At 43.1% G+C, this 25451-nt stretch overlaps 1 protein-coding gene across 1 annotated transcript in view; it reads left to right on the top strand.

Annotated features, from left to right (window-relative positions):
- TRIO (trio Rho guanine nucleotide exchange factor) overlaps positions 1–25451 on the top strand; it is a 329457-nt gene that overhangs the window by 170878 nt on the left and 133128 nt on the right. Inside the window, exons 10-11 of the mRNA XM_090276222.1 lie at positions 1544–1666; positions 11426–11617. Coding sequence (XP_090132348.1) covers positions 1544–1666; positions 11426–11617 — 315 coding nt within the window. The remainder of the gene's footprint in view (positions 1–1543; positions 1667–11425; positions 11618–25451) is intronic.

Below are 25451 nucleotides of genomic sequence, written 5' to 3'. Positions count from 1 at the left end.
ACCCTGTGTTTGTGTGCAGGGGTGCTGGAAGTGAAGGGGGAAAACAGCTTTCGGGAGGACCTGGGACTGAGTTGATAGCTAATACTAATGGATCCAGTAAGACTTACTGTGAGAGTGTGACCCCAGCTGACTGGCAGAGGGGTGGTGTGCACAAAAAGTGTCAGAAATGAACTAGAGTAAAAGATAACCTTTTACCTAAGCACCCTCTGCCAGGCTTGGCCTCCACGCCCCGCCCTACCTCCCACATGAACACACACTTCTCTCAGCTTCTGCTGTCTACGAGGATCTCTACAGAGTCCCGCTGGAGATTTATTCCAGTTTACAAGCCATTTTATTAGAGGCACTGCTAATGTTGCTAAAACCTATGCACAGAGGACCCCCTCAGACCTCGGCTTCGGAAGGTCACTGGTTTGGAGCAATGGAGAACGAGTCCTATTGTCCCTGGACAGGGGTCTTTGGCCCTTACTGCCTCTTTTCTTCTAGATATCTGGCAGCACAGTTGACCTCTATAGTGCAGGTAGCAAAGGGCAAGGATCCTCTTCCTAGCAGTGAACCCCACGCTAAGGCCCCTTCTATTTTGCCTTTACTGCTTTGCTTCCAGGTTGCCCTCTAGACCCCTGTCCTAGCTGTGCCTGCCCAGTGGGTTCTTCAGTCCCAAATCATTTTGATCCATATGCATAGTTACCATATTTACTTAAATGCAACTTCAAGGCAGCCTTCAGCACTTTAGTGGCATATTAACAGGTATATTTAAATATTTAAATAATATCTTTTAGTTAATGTTTTTAGTTTTTAGCCAAAGATGTCACTGACTTGGTTTTTTACTAGTTATTTCCCCTCCATCAGAAAGCGACAAAGTGTGCCTTTGATGTTGTGTTATTGTCAGCGTTTTCTCCAGTCCGAGAGCCAGTGAGCTACTCAGTCCCAACTGTGAACCAAAAACATGGGGCATGCGACTTTACCTTCACTCTTTCTCTAGTGTAGTGGGTTTCAGCAACTTAGGTAATTAAATCCATGGGATGTTTAGCTTTCACAACAGCTTAGTTTATAGAATAGATTATCCTCAAAGACCAGGACAGTGGTGTTTAAATGGTTTGTTTTCTTAGATTTTACTGATATGTTTCAAGACGTCTAAAGAAGAGACAGAGAAACATTAACTTGTAGTTAAACTTGAATTGCCTGAGTTGTGAAGCTTTGAGCCTTATAAAAATGTAAAATTGGTCCCTGTGGCTTGATAACTACTATCAAATATAGTCAGTTTTGGTGGCTCGATCATGCATAAAATGAGGTGAAATTTAAATTAACCATTATTGCACATAAGATTTATGCATATATTTACTCTTTTAAAGATCTAATTAAAATTGTGATGGAAAGCTGATAGAAAATATAATTCTCAAGTGTGTTAGATTAGTATACAATTGCTTCCATTTTTTTCTCCTTTGCTTTTTTTATTTTTCTAAATAGAATTTGGACAACAGCATGTGTCTTCACTACTGAAGGCAGGACATCGTCTTTATGGCATATGAACTTGTTCTCACTGTAGGTGCTGGACTGGATTGAGAACCACGGGGAAGCATTTCTGAGCAAACATACGGGTGTGGGGAAATCTCTTCATCGGGCCAGAGCTTTGCAGAAACGTCATGAAGACTTTGAAGAAGTAGCACAGGTAAAACAATGGCTTTCACTGTTTCCTCCCATAAATGCGTATGTGCTTGGTTTTAAATCACTGTTTTAACCACATCTGAGGTGAGTTAGCCTGGCTAGATGTGTTTGAGGGCGACTCAGAGGAGATGATGCTCAGATTTCAGAATGAACCTGCCATGGCGGAGGCCAAAGATGGTTTAGTCAGTTGACCCTGTTGAAAAAATGTGATATTCTTGAAACAGAAAAACATCTTGGTTATTTTTGCCATATTTATTGTACCAATGTTTGTTGACTAGTTTGTGAAGTTTCATTTTATAACCAGAGAATAACAGTTCTTGCACTTCTGTAATGTTGGGCAGGCATTTGTAAATCTCAGTGGATTGACCATTTAAACAAAAGACAGCAAATTTGGGGGGTAGTTACAAACAAGATGGAACGAAAGCATCAGACCACATCAACATGGGAGATGGGAAGATGTTCCGAGGAATACATGGCAGGAGGTTTGCAGATTCAGGGGTGTATGTTAGCATTTTTGAGTGACTACTATAAGTCTAGGAATAGAAATCACCTCAAAATACATATAAAGGGAAAAGAAATACAGAAAATTGGGTAAAAATTCACTAAATGGATCAGGTGGAAGCAAAAGAAATGAGAACAACAAAAATCATGTTAGAAATCACAAATAAATGCAGGCATTTGTCCATAATTATCGGTAATTACAGTAAACACAAAATAGATTATACTTGTTAAAAGACAGATTTATCTGATTGAATACCTTTTAAAAATCATGCTATATATTTTTTTCAAAGGACACATCTAAAACATAAATACCCAGAAAGTTTGAAAATATATAAAGTATTAGGAAAAGATCTACCAGGCAAATGTAACAAACAAACAGAAAACCTAGTATAAGACTCGTAATATTAACTTAATAAATAAACTGAAAAGTGTGAAAACATTGTTAGAAATAAAGAGGGTCTTCAATTATAAAAGGAAGAGGGTCAATATATATCTAACACTGTAGTCTCAAAATCTGTAAAACAAAAATAAACAGTAGCAAACCTTCACTGCTCTATGAGGAGGTTTTATATGACGAATGGCTCAGTCATATACTCATTTACTCAAGGGACTCAGTATGGGCTAGAATTACAGAATAACAAAACAAACTACACTTGAGTCCTAGTCAGTGAAAATACCTTTAAAATGTTACTTTCACAAGTTACATGTCTTCATATGTAAAGTAACGACAAGCATCCCAACCTTTCTGCTATGAATCTCAAGAAACAAGAAGAGAGAGTGTTCAGCAGCCTTGCCACAGGTGGATGCGTCTTTGGGTTTTTCTTTTCTACATTACATGTGGTCTCTTTCTTACACTTACTGGAAAATATTTGCTTTCCTCTTGTAGCAAAAAAATATGTGGAAAATGTGCTCTTATCTCCCCTTTATTTTCTCCACAAGATAAGCTATTGCTGTAGCCAGTGTGGTTCAAGTCAGGTGTGAAGTTGGGATCATACCAGCAAAGACTTCAGGCACCAAAGAACCTAAGAGGTGGGACTGCAAACAACCAAGCTCTAGAGACTTAGCCTTTGCCCCGAGTAGCACATTCACCCAGCCTCTTCCTCACTTCCTGAGTGCTCTCTCAGAGATGAAGAATGAGGCTCTACTGAAGGTCCTCGGGTGTGTCCAGCACCCCATGGACCCTTGTCCCTCCAGGTCCTTCCATTCTAAATTAGGGAAATCTCTTCTGTGGCTAATCTTGCCCTATATTTTCCTGGTACTAATTTCACGAAGTCTGAGGTGGTCATCAAAGCTGTCAGCAGATTCTCAGGGGGGCAGCAAGAGCAAGAATGCTTTCTTTGTAGGAAACGTGTTTGCCTTAAGGTCTCTAGGGCAAGCCAAGGGGAGCACCCTGCTTCTTTCTACTGGTTCAGAGAAAGGCAGGTGCTTGCCTGCTCCTCACTCCACCCACCTGAGTTTCAGTCCTTGCCTATCATCTCTGCTCACTGGCCCTGGGATTCTAAAGGGTGCCTGGCTCACTTTTCCTTCAATTGAAAGGGCTTAAAAGCCTAATTTGAGCTGTGCATGAAAAGAAACCTTAAATATAACCACCTTTTGCTCACTTTGCAAACATCCGTTCCCACTTTCTCTCCCTCTGGTTTTCAAATAATCCACCTGTCCTGTGTCAGGCATTCTTTCTGCCAGGCACTGGTGGGTGGGGGTGGGTGGATAGATAGGCCAGGTCCATAATTCCTGAATAGGCATGGCTGCCTTCAGAGGGCTTTTCCTGGTAGTTTTTGCTGGCTAAACCAAGAACCACAAATCAGTAAAATCCTGCTTGGTGACAAAGAGGTGGATATGAGAGGCAGACATGGGGGGCAGCAGGTGGGACTGTTCGGCAGCATGGCCATGTGGCCTTAAGAGCTGGAGTGTGGACTCTGGGGAGCCACATGCAGGTGCCGGCCTCCTCTCTGTGGGCCTCTCGCCTTTGCAGACCCACCATCAGGAGCCGGCTCAGAGCTCTCACCCCCAACACCTGGCTGCACCTGCATTTTCTCTCTTGTTCGCTTCTCAGTGTTCCCTCTCTGCCTGTGCCCTCCTCCCACTGCACTGCCAGGACCGGTGCCCTGCAGCCTGGCCTCTGTCCCCAGCATCTTCAACTTCTCCTGTTCTTACTTCTTTTCTTTCTAGCATTAACATTTAGACCATCCCATCTCTTGAAGAACAGCACTTAATCCTGCTCTGTTCTTTAGATGCTTTCCTCTGTCTGCTGATCACCCTCTATCCCCGGCAGCATGCACACAGTAGGCCCACAGGCAGAGGCGGATTTAACGGCGTGTGCACCAGGCGCATGTCTAGGTGCACCAGGCGCGTGTCCAGGGCCCCGACTTCTGAAGGGCCCCGCAAGTTTACAACTTGTACGTAATTAAAATTGCACATATGAAACCAAACTTGGTGTCATTAGAAAAAAGTGTAAAGTTGGGGTTTTGCTGGTGCGCCTGCCGTTAAATCTGCCTCTGCCCACAGTGATCGCCGTTGCTCATCATAGACATTCAAAAGTCTATCACAGTTGACCCAGCCGCTCATGTAATTTCCCTCCATTGGCTTCTGAATAAAAATCTCTGATTCTTTCTGTCCACAAGCATGCGGCGCCTCCTGTTGTGTGAAAGGCCCCAGGCAGTCACTGATGGAGCTCTGGAATCTAGTCACTCCAATGCAGACCTTGTACGTCACAGAGAATACCTCTGAACCACTTCAGGTTGGTTCTAGAAGGAGTTTGCTGTGCCTCAGAGTACACCATCAGGCCATGCAGGTAGTCCTGCCCTCTACGACAGGAACTTGCCACAGTTGAAATGTAGTGAGGTGGGGAGGGGGCCATAAGACCTGAAAAAATAGAGTAGACTTCTCTCTGGCCTCTCTACCTGGTTTAATAAAGGTTATTTACACTTGTGTTTGTAGTGTCATTCACTGACAGCTCTCTAGTTCGTTCCAAACAAGAGGATAACAGCTGTCTTGCTTTAGCACAGGGGGAATGAGGCCCACTGACATGAATCACTACCTTCCCCACATTTCCTTCTCTGCTTTCCCTATCTTTGACTGCTTTCTGTCAAAGCAAATTATAATAGAAGGGATTATGGCAGAGAGCTAAGGTCGCATTTTAGATTTGTGTATTTTTTGACAGTATGGTCTTTGGAAGCACCTTAAAAATGGAAACAGATACTTTAGTGCTTAATAAGGAGCTAATTTCATATTCTGAAATCTATTCACAAAGGTAAAACAAATGTTGGTTTTCAGGAGAAGAAATGTCCTTTAATAGTTAAGTTTAAAGTGGTTTAGTTTGTTTCTTAGGGTTGTGTTTTGAAGGATCCTTTGTAAAAGACATTCTAAATTGTTTTTAGTTTAGAGATCTTAAATTAGCAATTTATTTAATAATTTTTTTTATAATCAGCTTCTTCAAAGCAGTGTGTAGTGGCATGATGAAGTAACATAATAGGTTCAGAAAGGAAGTGGCTGAAGTCTTATGGTTGAATTCCTTTAAAATGTACTAAATATAGATTTATCATATAAAATAATTGTAGTGTTCCGGGAAGGAGGAACCCGAAAGGAACCTCCTATTTGCTTGGTGGAAGCGAGCTGTGCAGCTGGGCATGACTTCTGCAGGACGCCAGCCTTCGCTGCAGGCCCGGGTTTAAGGCTTTGTTTTCAATGCAGTTGTAGCCACAAGAGGAAGCACTTGCATCACTTTTGCACGCAATTTTGCAGAGCCAAAGACCTCCCACACTAATTTGAAGATCCATTCCTTCTTTATTCTACAGTGATTGTGAGCAGATTTATTCTGTTGAATGAATCCATGTGAATGAATTTATAGTGTGGCATCTGCAGCCATGTAGAATGTTCATGCATGAGCTTTAAAAAAGAAATTTAAAATACTTTCCACGTGAAGCTTTTTGCAGATGACTGGCGGAGAGGAAGAGGCTCTTTGACAGTCCTCCACGTTAATGTTCCCTTTTAGATGATGTTCCCTTTTAGATGGAAGAGGCTTTGAATACAAAAGCCAGTAAAGCCCAGAAAACTCTGGTTCAAGGAAAACAATGATTTTGAGGGCCCAGATTTCTTTAAAATGATTGATTAGTGAGTCTCTGGCAGAGCATCTTCCCATACTTGCCTACTCTGCGAGTTCTTCCACTGCTTTCTCTCCTGTCTGCTTGTCCCTTGGGATTCAAATTACCTTCCAAAGACATAACCTGTCAAGAAGTTATTCCCCATGAAGCCATTTCTGTCAACAGCATTTTATATGTGCCATGTAATTATCTTGTCTCCCAGGACAAAGAAGTGTGGGATTTAGAAAGCAGGAAACCTTACCTTTCATTCTAGATTTTCAGAAGATAAGCTGGCTGATTCTCTAACTCCCTGGTCGCTACTGAACTCGTTCAGTGTCTGTAAGGGGAATACTCTGTAGTCAGCAGACAGATACACAGAACGTGTCCACATTTTTAGCATGGCCTAAATTCAGGCCTGGAAATGCTTGTGTTTTTCTCCTGTCCTAGTTTTTCTGAGATCAGGAAAGCCCATCTTCTCCACCAGGTTCTTACTCTAGCCTCTGGCCGTCTTAGGGCTTTACCTCCCTAGGAATCAAGGGAGAGGAAGGTCTGACCACTTTCGAAAGGCTCCCTGTTTCCTGACTCCTAGCAATTATGCAATTTTAATTTACTTCTCCAGAAAAGAGGAAACCATTTGGGCCCCCACCCTGGCCCAGCCCTTACTCTTCTGCGTTAATCCTCCTGGGCCTGGCAGGGACTGAGCCTGGAGAGATGCCCCCAGGGCCAAGACTGCAGGTAGAACAGAGAGGTCCAGCCTTCTCAGACTTTGAAAGGGGCTTTCTTACCTGACACCCCTTCGGCCTAAACGTCTAAATGTAAGTGACTAAATTTTCCCTTGTAAGAGGAACCCTGGCCTCGGCATTTGGTGCTCGAACAATCCTAGCTCCCCTGATTGCCTTAGGCGAGTTATTTTGCCCTCTGTGCCTTGGTTTCCTCACTTGAGATGTGGGAATGAAATAAGGTCCATGTCACAGGGCTACTGTGGGGCAAGAGTAAGTGCTCCAAAGTTAGCATTTATAGCCCATATGTTTATGAACACATGGAAATCTCCAGGTCAAGGGATCAAGGTAGGTTCTGTTTGTGGGAAGGTGTAGCCTCCAGCAGCCTCGATGTTGTGTGCCCAGGGAAGGCCTTTGAACCCTTTCTGCTGGCTCATTCCTTCAGGTGTAAGGTGAGCCGTGTGGCTAAATGAATGTTGTTTGGTGTCCTAGATAATCTACAGATGCACTTGTTCCCTTTGGACATTTATTGTACAAATGTCTTTACCTGCCAGCGAAGAGTTGGGAAGCCTTCAGAGCCATAATGTTCCGCTGTCCGGAGTCACTGTCACTGTCACTGTCCACAGGAGAGGAGAGCAGCAGCTTCAGGGCTGTAGTGACAATGAATAAGAAAAGGGTTCAGCTCTGAAAAACTGTGTGTGCGCAGCACAAGGCCCAACACCCTGTGAGTTGGGCTGGCTTCCTTGGTGAGGCCCTGCAGGGGGAGGCGTGGGTCTCCATGAGCCCCTTGTCCCCACAGAGCCACCTCATAGCCACCTCTGGTGATGGGAGGGCCTTTGTGGGCAGCGTGGATGTGGAGCCTCTCTGGCAGGAGCCCTTGGTGCTGAGATCCAGCTGTCACTAGGACAGCTTCCTCTGTGCCCAGAGGCCGTGCCAAGTGTCCCTGTGCTAGCCTCTCAAAAGGGAAGGCGAGGTGTAAACACACACACACACACACACACACACACACACACACTTATTCTTAAACAAGCTTTTTTAGAGCAGTTTTAGATTTACAGAAAAATTGTGACGATGACATAGAAAGTTTCCATACCCTGTCCCCAGTTTCCCCTCTTATTAGCATCTTCCTTACTATGGTCTATTTGTTACAGTTAATGAACCAATATTGATATGTTGTTATTAACCGAAGTCTGTACTTTGTTCTGATGTCCCTAGTTTCCTCCTCTCCCAGGATCGCACCCAGGGTACTTCATTCTGTTTATTTGTCACGGCTTCTTAGGTTCCTGTTGGCTCCTACAGTTTCTGTCATTATTCTTATTGCCATGGTTAATGCCAGTCATCCTTTCCCTCATCATTACCACATCAGCTGATCCTCATTCATAGATCAACTCCTCTCTCATTCATTCCATATGGCAGGGTGGTCCTTCATCTCTAGCCTGAGGCTCTGGGCTCTGGACTGGTTTGGGAGGGCTCCGATGAGATTCTCCGTCCCTTCATGTCACTCTGTGTCTCCAAGGTGGTTTCATAATCTGTGTGGAGGACTTCTTGTCATGGTCATCATTGGCAGGTTGCCAGACTGTGCCACTGGGCATATAGGGTGCCTGAATTACTATAACTGAGGAGTTATTGTAACTTAGCTTTTAAATATGTCACACTGAGTATATATAAAACTCAATATGTATAAAACAGTGCTCTTAAAAGTTCTACAGTTAGATTGGGGAACTGATGGTGCTTTTCAAATTATTTCAAATAACTGGATTCCAAAGAACATGTAAAATGTACACAGGCATTTTTCAAGTCTGGCCTTAATTAGTAAATTTTAAGGGATTCTTTGACATCTCTTCCATCATTTATTTCTAAAAAGAGTTCTGAGAGATCCTTTGTTCACAGTGCAGAGTATTCCCATGAGACTTTGGACAGTACCAAAAATGAAAAGACTCCCTGAAAATGGTTTTTCAGATGGGCAGGGAGGAGATGACCATGAACCCTACCTCGCAGCAGCGTGTGAACAGGGCAGCGTGAAACACTGGGCTAAGCAGCCCTAGGTACCAAACAACGTGCCGGTGGTATAAGCACGGGCCCTGGAGTCCTGATTCACCACCTGCCAGCCTCGTCTCTGAGCCCCGTGGCTGCCCTCCAGGCCTCAGTTTCCCTGTAAAAGGGCTGTGGTTGGGACTGGGCAGCCCAGGGCAAGGATGGCACTCATCTGATGCAGTAAGTGTTGGTGACCGTGACACTCGGGGGTGATGATGAAAAGAGCAGGCTGACATTTAGCTGCTCTTTCTCTCCCTTTAGACCCTGTCCGTGCTGCATCCACCTTGCTGCCTGCACAGGATGGATGGGGCCCACCCCACCCTGATGCATTGGGTGCACTGGCTCTGTCCATGTGCGTCAGTATCACCATGGAGATCACTGTACACCTATCATGCTGTGTATTACAGCTGCTTAAAATACTTTTTTAACTTGTAGGAAAATTGGAAGTACAGCACAAAGAACTTACTTTGTCCTGAACCATTTATTTGAATGCATATTTCCTATTTAAAAGGGCATCATTCCGTTGCACAACCTCAATTCCACCATCAAAATCAAGAAATTAACACTGATACCTGATGACCTTCTAGCCCTCACAGCCCATGAGACCCTTCACAGGTGAAGGATCCAGTGAAGAATCACCCGAGACTGTTAGCTATCATGTCTTTAAGGCCCTGGAGCCCAGAGCAGCCTTTGTTCTCCCTTCTTTTGGGGGACCTGGCACTTTGGAAGATTTCAAGCCCATTATTTTGGAGACTGTCCCTCACTTTGGGTTTGTCTGATGTTTCCTCGTGATTAGATTCTGGTTATTCCATGTCTCTGTCAGGGTATCCCGGGAGGGCAGCTGTGTCCTTCTCAGGCCACCCCATCGGGCGCACAATTTTTATTTGTCCTGTGACAGCTGGTTCACTTTGACCCTGGGTTAAGATGGTGTGTCTGCCTGACTTCTCCGCTGTAAAGAGAGTCTTCCGCTTGTAATTAGTAAGTACTTTGTGGGGAGGTGCTTTGAAGCTCTATAGACTCGTGTTCCTCATCCAGTTTTATTTGTGTCAGAATGGATTTGCGGCTTCCTCTTGTATTCAGCGGCTCACACTCTGTCGCTGTTACTGTTCGCTCTCCTTGTCCCTGCTTTGGCCAGCAGGAACCTCCTCCAGCCGACTTCGGTGTCCTGACCTGTCCACGTGGTTCTGGAGCATTTCCATACCTTTGATCCAATGAACCGTTTCAGGGTCATCTGGTACTTTGTCCCATTCCAGCCCTGAAATCAGCTGTTTCTCCTCCTTATTCTCAATGATTCCTCCAGTTATCATCCTGTGCCATGTAATTAACTCAGGTTTTCTCCTTTTCCGTATTTGTAACTCTGTTCTCCAAAGTGAGGAGCCTGGAACCTGCCTCTCATGATCCTGAGTGTGTGGGCTTAGTAGCTTAATGCCCCTCCCAGCTGGGAGGCCGCCCACTGCAGCGGTGCCCTTGTCCCCCCTCAGGCTTGGACTCCCCACAGGGACACTCTCCACACACTGATGAGTCGCTGACCTTGCTTGGCCTTAAGACTGAAATATTGGAGGAGAAAGATGAAGGGCTCAGCCTGCTTTTCAGTGGGGGGACCACAAGGTTCCCGAGACTTCTGTAAGTCCTCCGCCTGCCCAGCATCTCTCCATCCCCCGTCAGCACGCCTCTCACTGACACTGAACAGCATCTGGGCTCTGGCATACCTCTTTATTTCAGGAGCCCATTTGCAGCCTCTGCATTAGCAAGAATTTAAACTGGAGTAACCTTCAGAGTATTTGAGACACCTGTTTGCCTTCATGTCCAACTCTTGTAAATTCTTGACTACTTTATAGCCATTATAGTTACTGTTTCCTTTTCTCAGAAAATATGTACCCTTAAGTAGAAAGAAGATTAAGCACAGAATTGCCAATAAATAAAAACATGTGAAAAGGGACAGTAGCTTATGCTTGTGTGTAAGTGAACCTTTTTACTTGCATTGGAATGAATGGTCATGAAACAGTGGTCTGTCTATCATAGTGAAAGAGACAAAACTGGAACTCTCTGCTCTGTCTCAAAAGTGGGAGAAAAAGTGAAACGGGCCCTTGTGGCTCCAAGCTGTCTTCTGGCTCTTCAGTTGCAAAAAGCTCAGAGCTCTGATTGAGTCAGGAGACGGCCAGCAGCTGCCTGCAGATACCCGCTCACTGCTGGAGACCGAAGGGCTGGTCATGAGGTTCGAGGTTTAACAGTCTACGACAGTTAAGGGAAAGGCTGCTGATAGAGATGTAGTGAAGCCCTGAAATCAGAGTTTCCATCGTGCGTTTTCTGTCTGAGTTACGGAAATGACCAGGAGTAGCACAGACTGGCTCTGTTGCAGTGTTCCGGCTCCCAGTCTGGTCGGTTTGTGTTTTGTTCACCTTGTGTTCCCCTGGTTGCTCTCTTGTGCAGAACACATACACCAACGCGGATAAGTTGCTAGAAGCTGCAGAGCAACTGGCTCAGACTGGGGAATGTGACCCAGAGGAGATTTATCAGGCTGCCCATCAGCTTGAAGACCGGATACAAGACTTTGTTCGGCGGGTCGAGCAACGGAAGATCCTCCTGGACATGTCAGTGTCCTTTCACACCCACGTAAAGGAGGTAAGACACCGGGAGACAGAGATGTAGCCTGTGACTTCGAGGGTCTTTGACTTGTTGGAAGGAATGTGGCTTGGTCATGATGTGAGAGAGTGGACCGGGGGTGGCTGGTGGTGATATGCAGCCTGCTCCCGCCGAGCCAGTCAGCACAGACGAGGTCTGGTCTGGACTTTCTGCAGGCCTGCCTTGCAGCACAAGCACGTGCGTGCCTTTGCTGGGGGTGGCGGGAGCCTCTGTGTGTGTCCGCAGTGGACCCGTGAGGGCTGGGTGTCTGGGCAGAGGTGTGGATGAGGAGGTGAGCTGGAGTCCCTTGACCTGGGGAGAGACAGCGCGCGCCCACTTTAGCATAAATAGACAACCTGCATGTGTGGTAAGAGCTGTTGGGTTTCCTTTCTGGGTGTTAGCCCGTCATGTGGCTACAGTCACAGTTGCCTTCTGATTTTATCAGACTGTGTGATACTCTCAGATACTAATGAAAGTGAACTTTACAGAATACTGATTATACTAAGACATCAGCATTCGTTAAAGACATATTGGCTTTGGTGATGTCTGCTCAGTGGTAGCTCAGGAATTCTTTTTAAGAATCACTCCTGGAAGAAGTTTGGTGCCTGTAAGTCTTGTCGCAGACCAAGCACTCCCATTCAGCGTGCTGAGCTCTCTGGACTCTTTACTCTTTAACCCCCAGAGGACAGAATACAGAATACTTGTTTCTGGGAAGAGAGAGAAGAGGAAGTATTTTCATGGAGATGGCAAATATTTTATACCTTGAGGTTGCATGTAGAAGGTGGTTGATGGGGATGTCAGCCTCAATTTCACACTTGAATTCAGATTTGGAAGCATTCCAGGACTGCTTTCTCCCCTCTTTTTTTCTCTGAATGGATTTCATGAGATGCTTAACCTCCTCCTAGAAGATGAAGACTGGCACTATGCCTTTTTAAAAAATGTTTTTGAAATAGTATTTAAAAGTACTGTTGACTAGTCCCAAATAAATTTAGATTTTATTTTAGGAGAACTTTTATTCTCCTGTATATGTTTTTCATCTTCCAGTCTCTATTCCCTTCAGTATTATTCACATCATTTCTGATTATAATAATACAGTATTCCCTCACTTATCACGGGTATTACAATCCAGACACCTCCCCCCCACCCCCTGCGAGGTAGGAACCTTACATTTATTCTACACTCTTAAACCTATGTAACTTTAACAACATACATATACAGTTCTGCAAAATCCCACAATATAGTGAAAAATCTGCGATAAATAATGAAATATTTTTTAAAATCCCGCGATACAGTGAGGCCGCAGTAAGTGAACCGTGATATAGAGAGGGACTACTGTAGTCCTATTATCAGTCTTCTGTCACCTGTCCTCCTTTCCTTTTAAATGCATTTTTCCAGTGTGCATTCATTTACTCATTCTTTAATTCTTTCACCTATTCATTCCAAAGTGTCTCCTAAGTCCACTGTAATGTTCGAGGAGGTGATATGTAACTGAATAACAGTGGAAAACATACTTCTGCTTTTGTGTATTTTACATGTTTTAGCCATTCATTTGTTTCTCTTGGTAGATGTCAAGTCCCTTGAAGACCAGAACTGTGTCTTGTTTATCTCTGTACCTGCTAGTTAGCCTCCCTGCGGACTTAGCAGATATTCAGTTGCTTGTGGAATAATGATGTGTATTTCTAGCGTATATTCTGCAGTTTAAAGGTAGACATATATCCATTTTCAAATATAGCAAAAGCATAATTATTTTCATTCATGTATACTCATTTAACTTCTTTCTCGGAATGATGTCCTGAGTTAATTAATAATTACCTTTGAAATTTGTGGGTTATTTGAGGCAACCAGGTGGTCGGTCACATTGAGTTCTCCACCAGAGTTTATTTCTGGAACTGATACAGTGGCCCTGAGTTGGTTTTTGTTGACTTGATTCCCAGCAGCCATGGTTTCCCAGGAAAGATCGCTCTCATTTGAATTGGGCTGTGATTCTTGCTGGATTTAAGTAAAGAAGCCTTTTGGTTCTGCTTCTGCAAACTTACACACTGAACTGGGACAAGTTTTTGTTTGGGGTAGTGCCTGGGAAAAGAGGAACCTTTCATTTTATTCAGAAGTCAAAAATAAAGACCTCCCAGCCACCTGGAGATTTTTTTGGTCCCGCATACCAATCTGGCTTCATTTTTATGCCTAACACTTAAGCAGGCAGACTTTCCTCTTTATGCTCAGCCAATGCTTACTCTCCCCGGGGAGCAGGGAGAAGCCTTCCTGGATCTTGCACTGTGGTCGGAGGAGGGTTACTAGGAATCTGGAGTGCCCTTAACTTCTAGGGGAGCAGAGTACTGGGAGCTGCCTTTTCTCGCGTCCTCACCTGATTTGCTCTGGGACTATGCTGAAAACATACCCAATTCTTTCTCAACCAGCCACTGGTCTTAAAGGACCCATATTTCTTTCCCTCCACACTCTCTCTCTCTCTCTCTCTCCCTCTCTCTCTCTCTCTCTCTCTCTCTCTCTCTCTGCTCCTGGCATAGACCAACTGCCCTCCAATGGAATCTTGTAATCATCAGCAGAGCCTAGCCTATTCACTGCATCTGACTTTCCCGAGAAGGCCTGCTTCTGTTTCTACATGGGAACAGATTAGCTCTCTGAGTGATTCCTGCCTCTTGAGCATCAGATTCCTCCAGACATCTCCCATGCAGTTCTCTAAAATTTGGTTCTCAACTGTCAAGCCTCCATTTTGGCTGTCCTGCAGTAGCTTTGCTGATGACTCATCTGCCTATATGTATTCTTTAGAATGATTTGCTTGTTTCTTTTGTTCCTATTTCTACCCCACATATATGCCTCCAGAGTTAGATGTGATATCTTTAAACATTATTCCCCAGCTTTTTTAAAAAACAGTTTTATTTGAAATAATTATACGTTCACAGGAAAATGGGGGGAAAAAGAACCAGAGAAGAAGTCCAGGCACCCTTCTCCCAGCCTCCCCCAGTGGTCACATCTTACATAACCACAGTGCACTAGCAGAGCAGAAAGAGGGACTGTGTTACATTCCCCAGAGATTATTTCCATGTCCCCAGGTGTGCATACACCTGTGCGTGTGCATGTGCCTGTGGTTTAATACAGTTTTATCATGTGTAGATTCTTCTAATAACCACCACTGGGAATGGACAGAATCATATGGAATTGTTCCGTCACTCCCTTGGGCTGCCTCCCTGTACCCATGTCCAGCCCTTACTGCATCTCTGACTCCTGGCAACCACTAATCTATTGTCCTCTGTCTCTGTAATTTTGTTAGTTCAAAAAATGTTATACAAGTAGAATCATGCAATATGTAACTTTTTGAGCCCATCCTCTTTTATTTAGTATAATTTCCATGAGAACCACCCTGTTGTTGCATGTATCAGTAGTTCTTCCCTCTTTATTGTCACGTAACATTTCATAGTATGACATAACATGGTTTGCATAGCCATTCACCCATTAAAGGACAATTGTGTTACATGTGTTCTGTTTTCTGCTGTTAGAAAAGAGAAGCTATGGACATTTATGTGTGGACTTTTGCATAAACTGATTTTTTATTTCTCTGGGATAAAGGCCCAAGAGTGTAATCACTAGGTCCTTTGTAAGTTCGTGTTCTTCTAAAAGAAAGTGACAAACTTTTCCAGAATAGCTGTGCCATTTTATACTCCCATCAGCAGTGCATGGGTGATCCCGGGCTTTTTCACATCTCAGAAGTCCAGGATTGCTTTGATCAGTTTGTCAGAGGGAAAGGTTAAGATCCAATGCATAATATTTTAAGATGTTTGTTTCATATGATCAAATCTCAGTAATCTATGTTTAACATTCAATTCCTTAGCTGAACTTTTTACGAGTACTCTTAAATGTTTGATTTCTTTAATTTATTTATCTGATATAGATATAAATAAGCAATTAAATGGTCTCAATCCAGAGAAAGCAAGAGGAAACTAAGGGCCTAGAACCATCTACTACACCATCAGCCTTTGCATATTGGACCTTAGATTTTACTGTAGTTACTTCCTACTGGTTTAGCACTTTGTATTCACAAAGACTGTATGTTATTTAAAAAATAGTAATAATATGTGGTCTTCCCATAGATTAGAATATTTTTTAAAAGAATCTAATTATAATATGATTCTTTTTCTACAAAATCTTTATTAAAATAATTAAACTGTATTATGGCATACACTATCCCCTTGTTCACTGGCTGAGTGATCTGAGACAAGTTGCTCCATGTGGCCTCAGCTTTCTCAGCTACAGAATGGGAATAATAAAATATCTAAGGGATGGGGTACAATTGAGTGAAATTACATATGTAAAACACCATGGTGCCTGTCTCATAGTAGCTGCCATTTTCCCCCTCCCACCCCCATTGTAAATTCCTCAACCGATTTAAGTATAAAATACAAAGATATAAATATCTAGGTATAATTTGCTATTTTCCTCACTCATCTTTGATCAACAAGAACTACTTACTCTGCTTCTGGTGCCTATTCTCAGAGTAAGCACCACACTCTGACCCTTTTCTTAAGGTCAAATGTCAAAGCCTTTCTGGGGTATGCATCGCTTCAGTTCTGTCTCCTGCTCAGTCCCTCAGGACAGAGCAGACTGTTACAAAGAATCTTGACTCACAGCTCCATTCATATTGGCACAGATTATTTTGTACACATCACTAAATACCTTTGTTCCCAGCCAAAGCTGTAAAATAAATGAATGGTTTTTTTCCCCCCACTAAATCAAATATGTAAAATATTTATGTTGGCCAATAGGAAAAGAGTGATGTTATCGAAAAGAAAAGTCCTTTTGTCAGAATAGTTGAACTCATGTAAAAAATTTTTTTATATATAATTGTTTAAAACTTGTTTAAATTCATGAATTTTTCTATTTCTTGATATCAGCCCAGTATTTTCAGATAGAAGAAATTTTTATGTCAGCAGAGAAGTTAGTGCAAAAAATCATAGGGAATGCTAACATACCTGATGCATTAAGAGTCACTTAGGATAATTATTGGATAAATTAATAATACATTGTATTATCTTTATTTGTAACTATTACAACAGGAATTGAAAATATATAACTGTGCACTGATTTCTAAATTTTACAATTTTGTTGCTGAAGGGTCACCTCTAAACGGAGAGTTGCAGATGTCTGCTTTACTTTGTTGTTTGTGGCCTCGGTGGATGCCCTAGAAGGGTAAACCACTTCAGCAGCAGATCAGGAAATGCAATGACATAGGTCTTAAAATGCCCAGCTAAAATTGGGTGGGGATGGAGTCTCATTTACTTGTTAGACTTATTTTTATAGGGTATTTTTAATATTCTTATTTTCTCAGTTTGATACTCAGCTTCACAAACTAAATGTGGTCTTCGGTTAATTGAGAGAAGCAGTAAAGTATCCATATGTACTTCTGACATGTATTGTTACTGATTTTCGTTGTTCTTATTGACTAAGTGACAGAAAGAATGATCACTAGCAATGGATTAGTTAGGGTTTTGCCAGGGAAGCTTAAAACCTCCAGATAAGGAAGGCTTTTTGAGAGTGATAAGGCTTTTGTTGTTGTTGTTGCTGTTTATTTTCTCTTCCTTTTTTAAAATACCAAATTTGGAGCCACAAGATCAAAGAAGGGTCAGGCTTTCTGTCTGGGACCAGTGCTGTGGGGTAGATACAAGTAGAAAGCAGAAAAGGTAGAAAAATACAACTCGCACTTTGGCTTCTTCTCATCCAGGAGACTATTCTTCAAACTGGGTTACAAGAAGCTAACAACCAAAATGGGTGAAGGTTTTATAAGAAAAGACCTATTTCTTCTAAATAAGTGTAAATCTCTTTTCCAAGATAAATTAGATCCCCAGATAATGAAAGAACTTGGTATTAGAGCACCACATTGGGTCTATTGCTCTCTAAGGAACTGTGGGAAAGGGAACAGATGCCAGAAGGCTGAAAATGCACTTGTGCTTTTTAAAGAAGTTAGATTTCACATATTACTCAGGTTGAAGCAATCTCAGGCAGAGTTCTAGAAAAGACAGTTTACAAGCAGCCAGCAAAGGAAGTACAGGTAACTCCCCCATATAACACGGTTGTTAGGTTCCTAACAGATGCCGTGTTATGCAGATTCGTGTTATAAACGAAGAACAAGTACAGAAAAGGGGATTAGGTTCCAAAATTTTTTTTAAAATACTATATTTTTATAGTTAAGAGAAGTGTATTTATTAAAGCAATTTTTATCAAAAGTATTACATATTAATATGAATTAAGTAATGTTTTCTTCATCATCACTACTAAGCTCCATTAACCAAATGCATTTTCTTTTTGACAAGATATCCTCATCTCCTGAACTTTCTTTAGCATTATCTTGATTTCTATGGCCTACTTTTTGCAAAAAATCTGTTATTTTAGATTGCTTGCTTTTAGATGAGAAATATTTAGACATTTCATTATACGATGCTAAGCACTTTTGAAGTTCTCTCTTAAACTTTGTGCTTCTTTCAGTGCAAGGATCTTCATTTAAGAAATATGACTAAACTGTTCAGCTAAGTCTAGGCCTTTATTTATGCTTTTTAGAGTAAACTGATACGACATACATGCTCGAATGAAAAATTTTAAATGAATTATTTTTGCTTTTAAAAGCTTCTATCAGATTCAGTATTGTATGGGGATTTCCCTAATTTTGTGTCATATGGGACTTTTCCCCAATTCTCTAACTGTGTTAGAGCAAAATCGTGTTATAGAAGTACCATGCTATAGGGGGGATACCTGTAATTAACAGGTTATAGCATGTTAACTTTATTTCATTATTTACTGTGTTTCTGGTTTGATGAAGGGCACACTGTGGAATTAGTGAGCATTTGACAAGGGCTTTGACATTTACAGACAAGACAGGAAACCATGGGCTGTCTGTTAGTACAGTCACATTAGGATGCCACTGCTGAATGCTGTAAAAAAGAATCAACTGAGGGTGTCAGTTAACACAGAAGATTGCCCTTCTCCTCCTGTGCTGATCTCCAAGGAGATGCCAGGAAGAAGTGTTTGTGATAGCAAGACATGACTCATACCCCGTGTGTGAATAAGGATGTAATTTCCAGTCCAGACCCACAGTTGAAGAAGGAGGTGATGGGAGATGGTAGACCAGTCTTCTCAGCTGAACTGGAGGCCCACCAGACAGATGACTTTAATTACTGTTGTCACTTTATATCGGGGAGCAGCCTGTATAGCTGTCATGTCTTCGAACTGATGCCACTAACTTATTCAGAACTCTTAGTCTGTATGTGACATCTGGAGAGACTGCTCATCTGAATTCGAGAACCCTGAAAACTTGCCTTTGTTGTGTTGAGAGGTGTTTGTTTTGAAAATGGGCAGTTTGCCACAGAGTGAGGACAGTCTTGGGGGTATAGCAGAAAGAGCCATGGCTGTCTTAACACCCTTACAAGTAAGACTATCAGGACAGGGGTTGGCTAGTGGATGATGTCAACGGGGCTGGGGGACATTTCCAGTGGTTTCTGTCCCCATGCAGAAAACCCGTGAGTGGTAGATTGGCCTAGAAGGCAAACTCATTGAAGTCTAGACCAGGGTCTATCAAATATGTCAGATAATAGACTAGGACCCCAAAGATCTCAGCAGGGGTAAGTCAGTATCTATCATAGAAATTTATTTGTAGGTTTTAATATATGAGTCTGTTCTGAATCAGAAATACCAACTTAGCCAGGTTACAGAGTAAGGGCCATATAGGCATGAAACAAAAAATAATCTTATATGTGTTAATTGACAGTGTCCACAATAATGTCACACCCCAAAGTAACGGATCTGCTGGAATGAATAAAAGCACAGGATCCTTAAGGGGGGGGGGGTGTTGCCTTCAGTTCTCCAGCTGCCACTTTGAAAGGGGATATAGTTCAGAGGAGAGGGAGCTGGTGTAGACCGAGTTCTGATGATGCACTCCTGGCCAAGATCAGGGGTAAAGTGCGAGCCTTGGGAAAAGGAGGGAAGGCTGCAGAAAAGGGCACACCTGCAGAGATTTAAAGAGTTAAAGAGAAATGAACACTTTGACTAACCGCCAACTATTTCAGGGAGACAGCAGTTGCTTTCAAAATGATCTGGGGAGGGAAGGAGCTTTTCCCAAACTTGACATGTCAGGGAGTATGTCTTATCCTTCAGGGATGTTGGAGAATAAAAAGAAAAGAAAAAAATTCTGTTCCCAAAATCTCTGTTTTTAGCAAATTAGACTTCATGTAAGCATCTGGGTGTTGAGGTTCCGGCACCAACCTTGAACTCTGTCAGCTCTGTCACACAGGCCTCACCTTGTCCTCGCTCATGCTTCAGCATGCTTCTACCCTTCAGTGCTGTGATGCTCTCATGGTGTCCCTCCTTAATGTGTACACTGCCCCAACATGCTCCCGGTCTCTCCCCTTCTCTCCCCTTACACATATTTGCAGTGGTATTATTTCATGGTCCTGCCCACTCATCCTTCATAAATTTCCTTTCATCATATTAAGAGATCTTTAATCACCCGTCCAAGAATAACAAGATCTACGATGCACCAAGAATAACCAGTACTGCTGAAACCCTTATTCCTCCTTAATTGAGGCAACCGGTATGTGTACCAGGTGCAGTTGGTTGTTTCAGGCTGGAGAAGTTGCTATACTGCTTATGGCAGGAACAGTTCTCCTTTAATATCTGCTTCTCAGACCTGAAACTGGATCCCATTTTATGTTCATAGCAGGTGCCCTCTGAAATTCCACCTGCAAGTTGCCACTGAAACTACCTACTTCTGCTCCTGGCTTGCAGTTCCTGCTGGGAGCTGTGGCTTTTCTACTTCCCATGCCACCTTGCTGCTCACTCATCCCCACTGGCACCCAAACGATCATCTTAGTCATAAACAGGGGTAGGGAGACAGATGCCAGCGGCAGTAGCTCCTGTTTATAAAGAGCTTATGGAATGGACTCTCAAGCTGGCTTTGCCAGTTAGGGGAGACATGTGTTACGGCACGATCCCATTGCATAGATGAGACAACTGAAGGTCTCAGAGGGTTCAGGCCCCACCGGCTGGTGTGTTGTGAGCGTGCTTGTAGCCTGCATACAAACTCTACATCTGAGAGGGGCTGCACAGAGCAGTCCCAAACCTCAGGCTTCGATCCCACCACCCACTCAATGAGTTCCCCTGGGAGCCCTCTCTGGTGGGGTCTCCCCTCTCCAGTTAGTGAGGAAGGGGATTTTTCAGGGCCTTTTTCCTAGCAGAGTGAGGTTCCTCCTTTAGGGCCGCGCAGCACGGAGTTTGTGGGAAGGGTGCAGCTGGGTCATACTCAGCTGGACAGTGGATCCAGGCCCAGCGTCTCCTGCACCTTCATCACAGGAGTTTTCTCCCCAGAACGCTTTGTATCTCCCTAGCCCAGCCTTCTCTGTGGGTCCTGGTCTGTGAACCAGGTCTGTACACCCCTGCACCCACTTGTGGGCTGGGTTCCCGCTGTTCCATGGCGCGTTCCCGGCCACGACTCGGAGGGCCTCTAGGGGGCAGCGTTGGCTAACTGACTGCCTGCGGAGCGGAAGGCTGGGCCCTGCTGTCTTACTGAGAATCCGTGTGTGAGCGCCGCCGGAACTTTGATATAGTGCAACTCCTCTCTTGTTCTCCAGCAGAGATTTACCTTTTATGGCAAATTAACAGCATGCACAGAATTGCAATTTTTTCCCACATTCAGGAAGGTTATAGTAAAAATTTCACAGGCCTCCTAGAAGGCTTTCTCTCATTGCTTTTGTTCAAAGGTTATTTTAGGAGTCATATGTACTTTTTTTTCAAAGCTTAACTATAGACTGCCTCAATCCTGTTGCATCATGAATGTATTAGTTCATCTCCAATTGGCATTAGAAAAGACTTCTCTCTGAGATGTTTTTCTCCAAATTAAATGAGAATATTTCTGTTGGACCAGACAGAAACATTTTAAAGGGGCAGAGGGCCTGCCTTTGGGCATTTTACCCTCATGGATTTAGAGGTAACCTCACTCCTCCTACCTCGGTTTTCTCCTTTTTCATCTGCCTGCTCCCAGGACTGGTTCCTATGGTCTCCTGTACAGCCGTGGCCCATCACATTTCCACCGTGGACATGTGTTGAAAGGTCCAGGATGTTGAGGGAATACACTGGTTCTTTAAAAAAATTACCAGGAGGAAGGGAAAAGGTTTCACTCACAAGCACTCATGGCACTTCCCCTGGAATGAAGGGGAAGTGATTTCTATAGACTCCAGCAGACTCATTCCAGCACCTTTTCCTCGTGCTGTCCTATTTTTAGATGTGAAAACATCAACATCTAGGATGTTGTTAAGTTGACCAGACTAAGTGACATATTTTGAAAACTATCTAGAGAAAGAAGGCTTTTAAAACTTTGTGATTCTTATTATTAGAATTTTCCTTACGAGAACCGAACCAATAGCAGTGGTTGGCATTTACTTATTTCTTCACTCTGGGAACGCTACCTTCTCTAATCTTCCTGGCAACTTGTGAAGGAGGCATTATTACCATGCCCATTTTATAGAAGAACAAACTGACACTTGGGTCCAGGTAAGTAACTTGCCCAAGGTCACAGTGTAGGAAATGTTAAGTCAGGATTTGAAAACTCCAGCAATCTGACCTCAGAACCCATGCTCTTAATGTTATTCCACATTCCCTCTTATGAGAAATATTTTACTTTCATTATTTGTGGATAAAATATTAACTTATGCTATGGCAGAGTAGTCATATAGAAGCACAGCTCCGCATAGTGCCTCAAGAGTGCATAGAAGCAAGGCTTGTTAAAATGGTCTTGTACTTTAAGTGGTACTTAATGGTAGCATTAGTAAACGACAGTATATTTTTGCTGGAGAAGAGGAATTTTGCAGACATCTCCACCCAGACAGGCACCCCACCCCATCTCCATCCAGTTCCACTGGCTGGGTCACATGGGTCAGGGAGGTGGGACCTGACCCAGCTGTTTGAACAGGGGAGAAAGGGTAGTTGAGACCCCTGTAAATTTGGTGTATCTTATCCAGCACCTGCAAATTCTCTACCAGCCACCTTAATTAATATCGTTTTGCTGATATGGCTATTTCTCTAGTGGACTTTTAAAAACCTGCACTGGTGTTTTCTCCCCAAATTTAAAAGAAGCTATTCTAATTTCCACTGGTGTTATTAGATCCTAGCTCTTAAAAGCATCCTGTAACTAAAACTAGAGGCAGCATTGGCTCCGGCCCTCGATGTCTTCGAAGACAAGCTTGTTGTCTGATGTGTCCGTCAGACACCTTCTCCCGTGATGCAGATTCAGTATTTGTGGTGGAGTTGGCTCCTTTACCTTTCGTGTCGTTGATACTAATGTTTAGATTACATGAGAGAAGAGCATTCTTGTTTGGATGTACGTTTGCTTAAATCACTCAACTCCAATGAATGAGCATAAAATGCTGGGGCAGCACCATTTCCAAAGACTCAACAGCTGAATATGCAGTGTCCTTCCCTTCGTTCCTTAAGCGTTCTCCATTTTCTGCCCATCCTCTGGCTACTGGGGCTGAGCTACAGGCAGGTGTGTTGGAGGAGGAGGAGCGCACCTGTTCTTGGGCTCCATTACACAGGGACCAGGTGGGGCAGCTTCAATGCAGCACATGGCTTGAGGTGGAAGAAACAGCTGAGACTTTGAGAGAAGGGAGGAAAGTAAGGTTTTTTGGTTTTGGTTTTGGTTTTGGTTTTGTTTTCAGCAGAAGAAGTGCAGTTGCGAAGGTCCACTTTTTCATAAATATTCATGTTAGAACATGAATCAGAAGGCTACAATGACCAAGTACTGCTGAAAGGTTTTCTCTGTTGGGAGCATGTGGAAGGCAGGTTACCATGAAGCTGATGAAACCATTTCAGCTTCTAAAAAGTCCACCTGTTAGGTAACATATGGATGTTTTTGGTTAAATATTTTGATTGGGTAAAATATTACAGCCTTGTTTGAGTAAACTATTCATTATTGCTCAGAACAGCCTATTGTCACATACTTGGTTTCTTTTAGCAAATCTTGCCTCTTCAGTTAATTTGAGTGGGTCATTATACTTATAGGGTAATTAAATTTGTGCAGAACATCGCTGATGACCCAGCGGTCCTACACTCTCTCTGTCTCTGACTGTCTTAGTAACTTCTTGAGGGCAGTGTTGATATTGAGCATCTCTGATGAGCAAAGTAAGTCTCAAAGAAATGCAGTGACCTCTTAGACCTGGCATGTCCCTTACTTTTAAATTGACCTGCCATATTTAGAATAACTGTGGACCTGACTAAAGAGATCTGTTTCCAACTGAAGATAGGTCTAACAATAAAAGTACTCTTAAAAGATTCACATGGGTTTGCCATTATTAGTCATTGGGGAGTTGCTAATTAAAACCAAAATGACATCACTCACTTAAAATGACTAAAATAAAAAGACCAACCCTGTCAGTATCAATGAGGATATGGAGGAATTGGAACTCGCACATACTGCTGATGGGAATGGAAATGATACAGCCACTTTGGAAAACAATTTGGTGGGTTGTTAAGCAGTTAAGCATACACCTGCCACATCATCTAGCCACTCTACATCCAGATAGTTACCTTACAAAAAAGGAAAGCGTAGGTGCATACACAGACTGTACGCAGATGTTTAGAGCAGCTGTGTTTATCATGGCCAAGAGCTGGAAATAACCCAAATGTCATCAACAGAGGAGTGGATAAATTGTGGGATATACGTAAATGTAATACTTTCAACAATAAAAAGGAATGAACTATTGATGCACACAGTAGTATGGATGAGTCTCAAATTAATGGTGCAGAATGAAAGAAGCCAGACCCCACCACCACCACCCAAAAAAGAGTAGATACTGCATAATTCCATTTACATAATTTTTGAAGAAAATGCAAACTAATTTATAGTGGCCAGAAGCAGATTGGTGATGACCTGGAGAGGAAGGGCAGAGGAAGACGGAGGGATTGCAAAGGGCATGAGAAGACTTTTGGGGTGAAGTAGATGTTCACTTGAGAGCATTGATGTTTTCACCCTTGAGAGCAGTGATGTTTTCATGGACATAAACACATGTCAGACTTTTATCCAACTGTACACTTTAAATACATGCAATTTATTGTATGTCATATATACCTCAGCAAAGCAGTTTTCTAAAAGGATGAGCTCAGAAATAAGACCAAATGCACACAACTTGCTGTGGCAAGTGTGCTTTTGCTGTGTTGGCCACCAAGTCTGGCATGGCTGGGCGGTGTCACAGGACATGTCTTGGCCCTATGTCACCATAGCTCAGGCAGCTGCCTGTAACACACCTGTGTAAGGTATTGGAGATGATTCTTCCTGAGGAAACAGGAAGCATTTTCTCCATGCCCAAACCAGTTCTAAGCCCCCAGAGCCTGTTCAGTTTAATTAATTATCTTCTTTGGTTTACTGAATGGCTCCTCAGAGACCTGGAGGAGGCCTTGACTTCCCAGAAGCAGGTGGAGTGCTCTGCTCCCACCAGGCCTAAAGCCAAGTTGTCTTAGCCATCCAAATCCCTGGACACATTTTTAATGGTGGTGACAAAGGAGATGTTTTAAGTGGTTTCAGTATGCCCACTCTTTTCACAGAAGCACTGAGCTGCCATTGGTTGACCTTGTCCTGTCTGGGCGTGGCTTCCTAGCAGGGCCATATCTGGATCTCCTGCCAGGCCTGGTGGTAGATTTATTCCACCACATTATATACTTCCTTTTCTGAGGGCTGTAAAGTTCCCATGCCTGTGCAGTGGTTTAATAATTAGTAATGGATTGTAGTGCCCTTGCTAAAAATAAAATAAAAACCATCCAGAAGGTGTGTGAAAGAAGGCTGTTCTGT

This window comes from Furipterus horrens, unplaced genomic scaffold (assembly GCF_987537825.1).
Source record: "Furipterus horrens unplaced genomic scaffold, mFurHor1.1.pri manual_scaffold_5, whole genome shotgun sequence".
Taxonomy (NCBI): domain Eukaryota; kingdom Metazoa; phylum Chordata; class Mammalia; order Chiroptera; family Furipteridae; genus Furipterus; species Furipterus horrens.
This window is presented reverse-complemented; position numbering and strand designations above follow the sequence as displayed.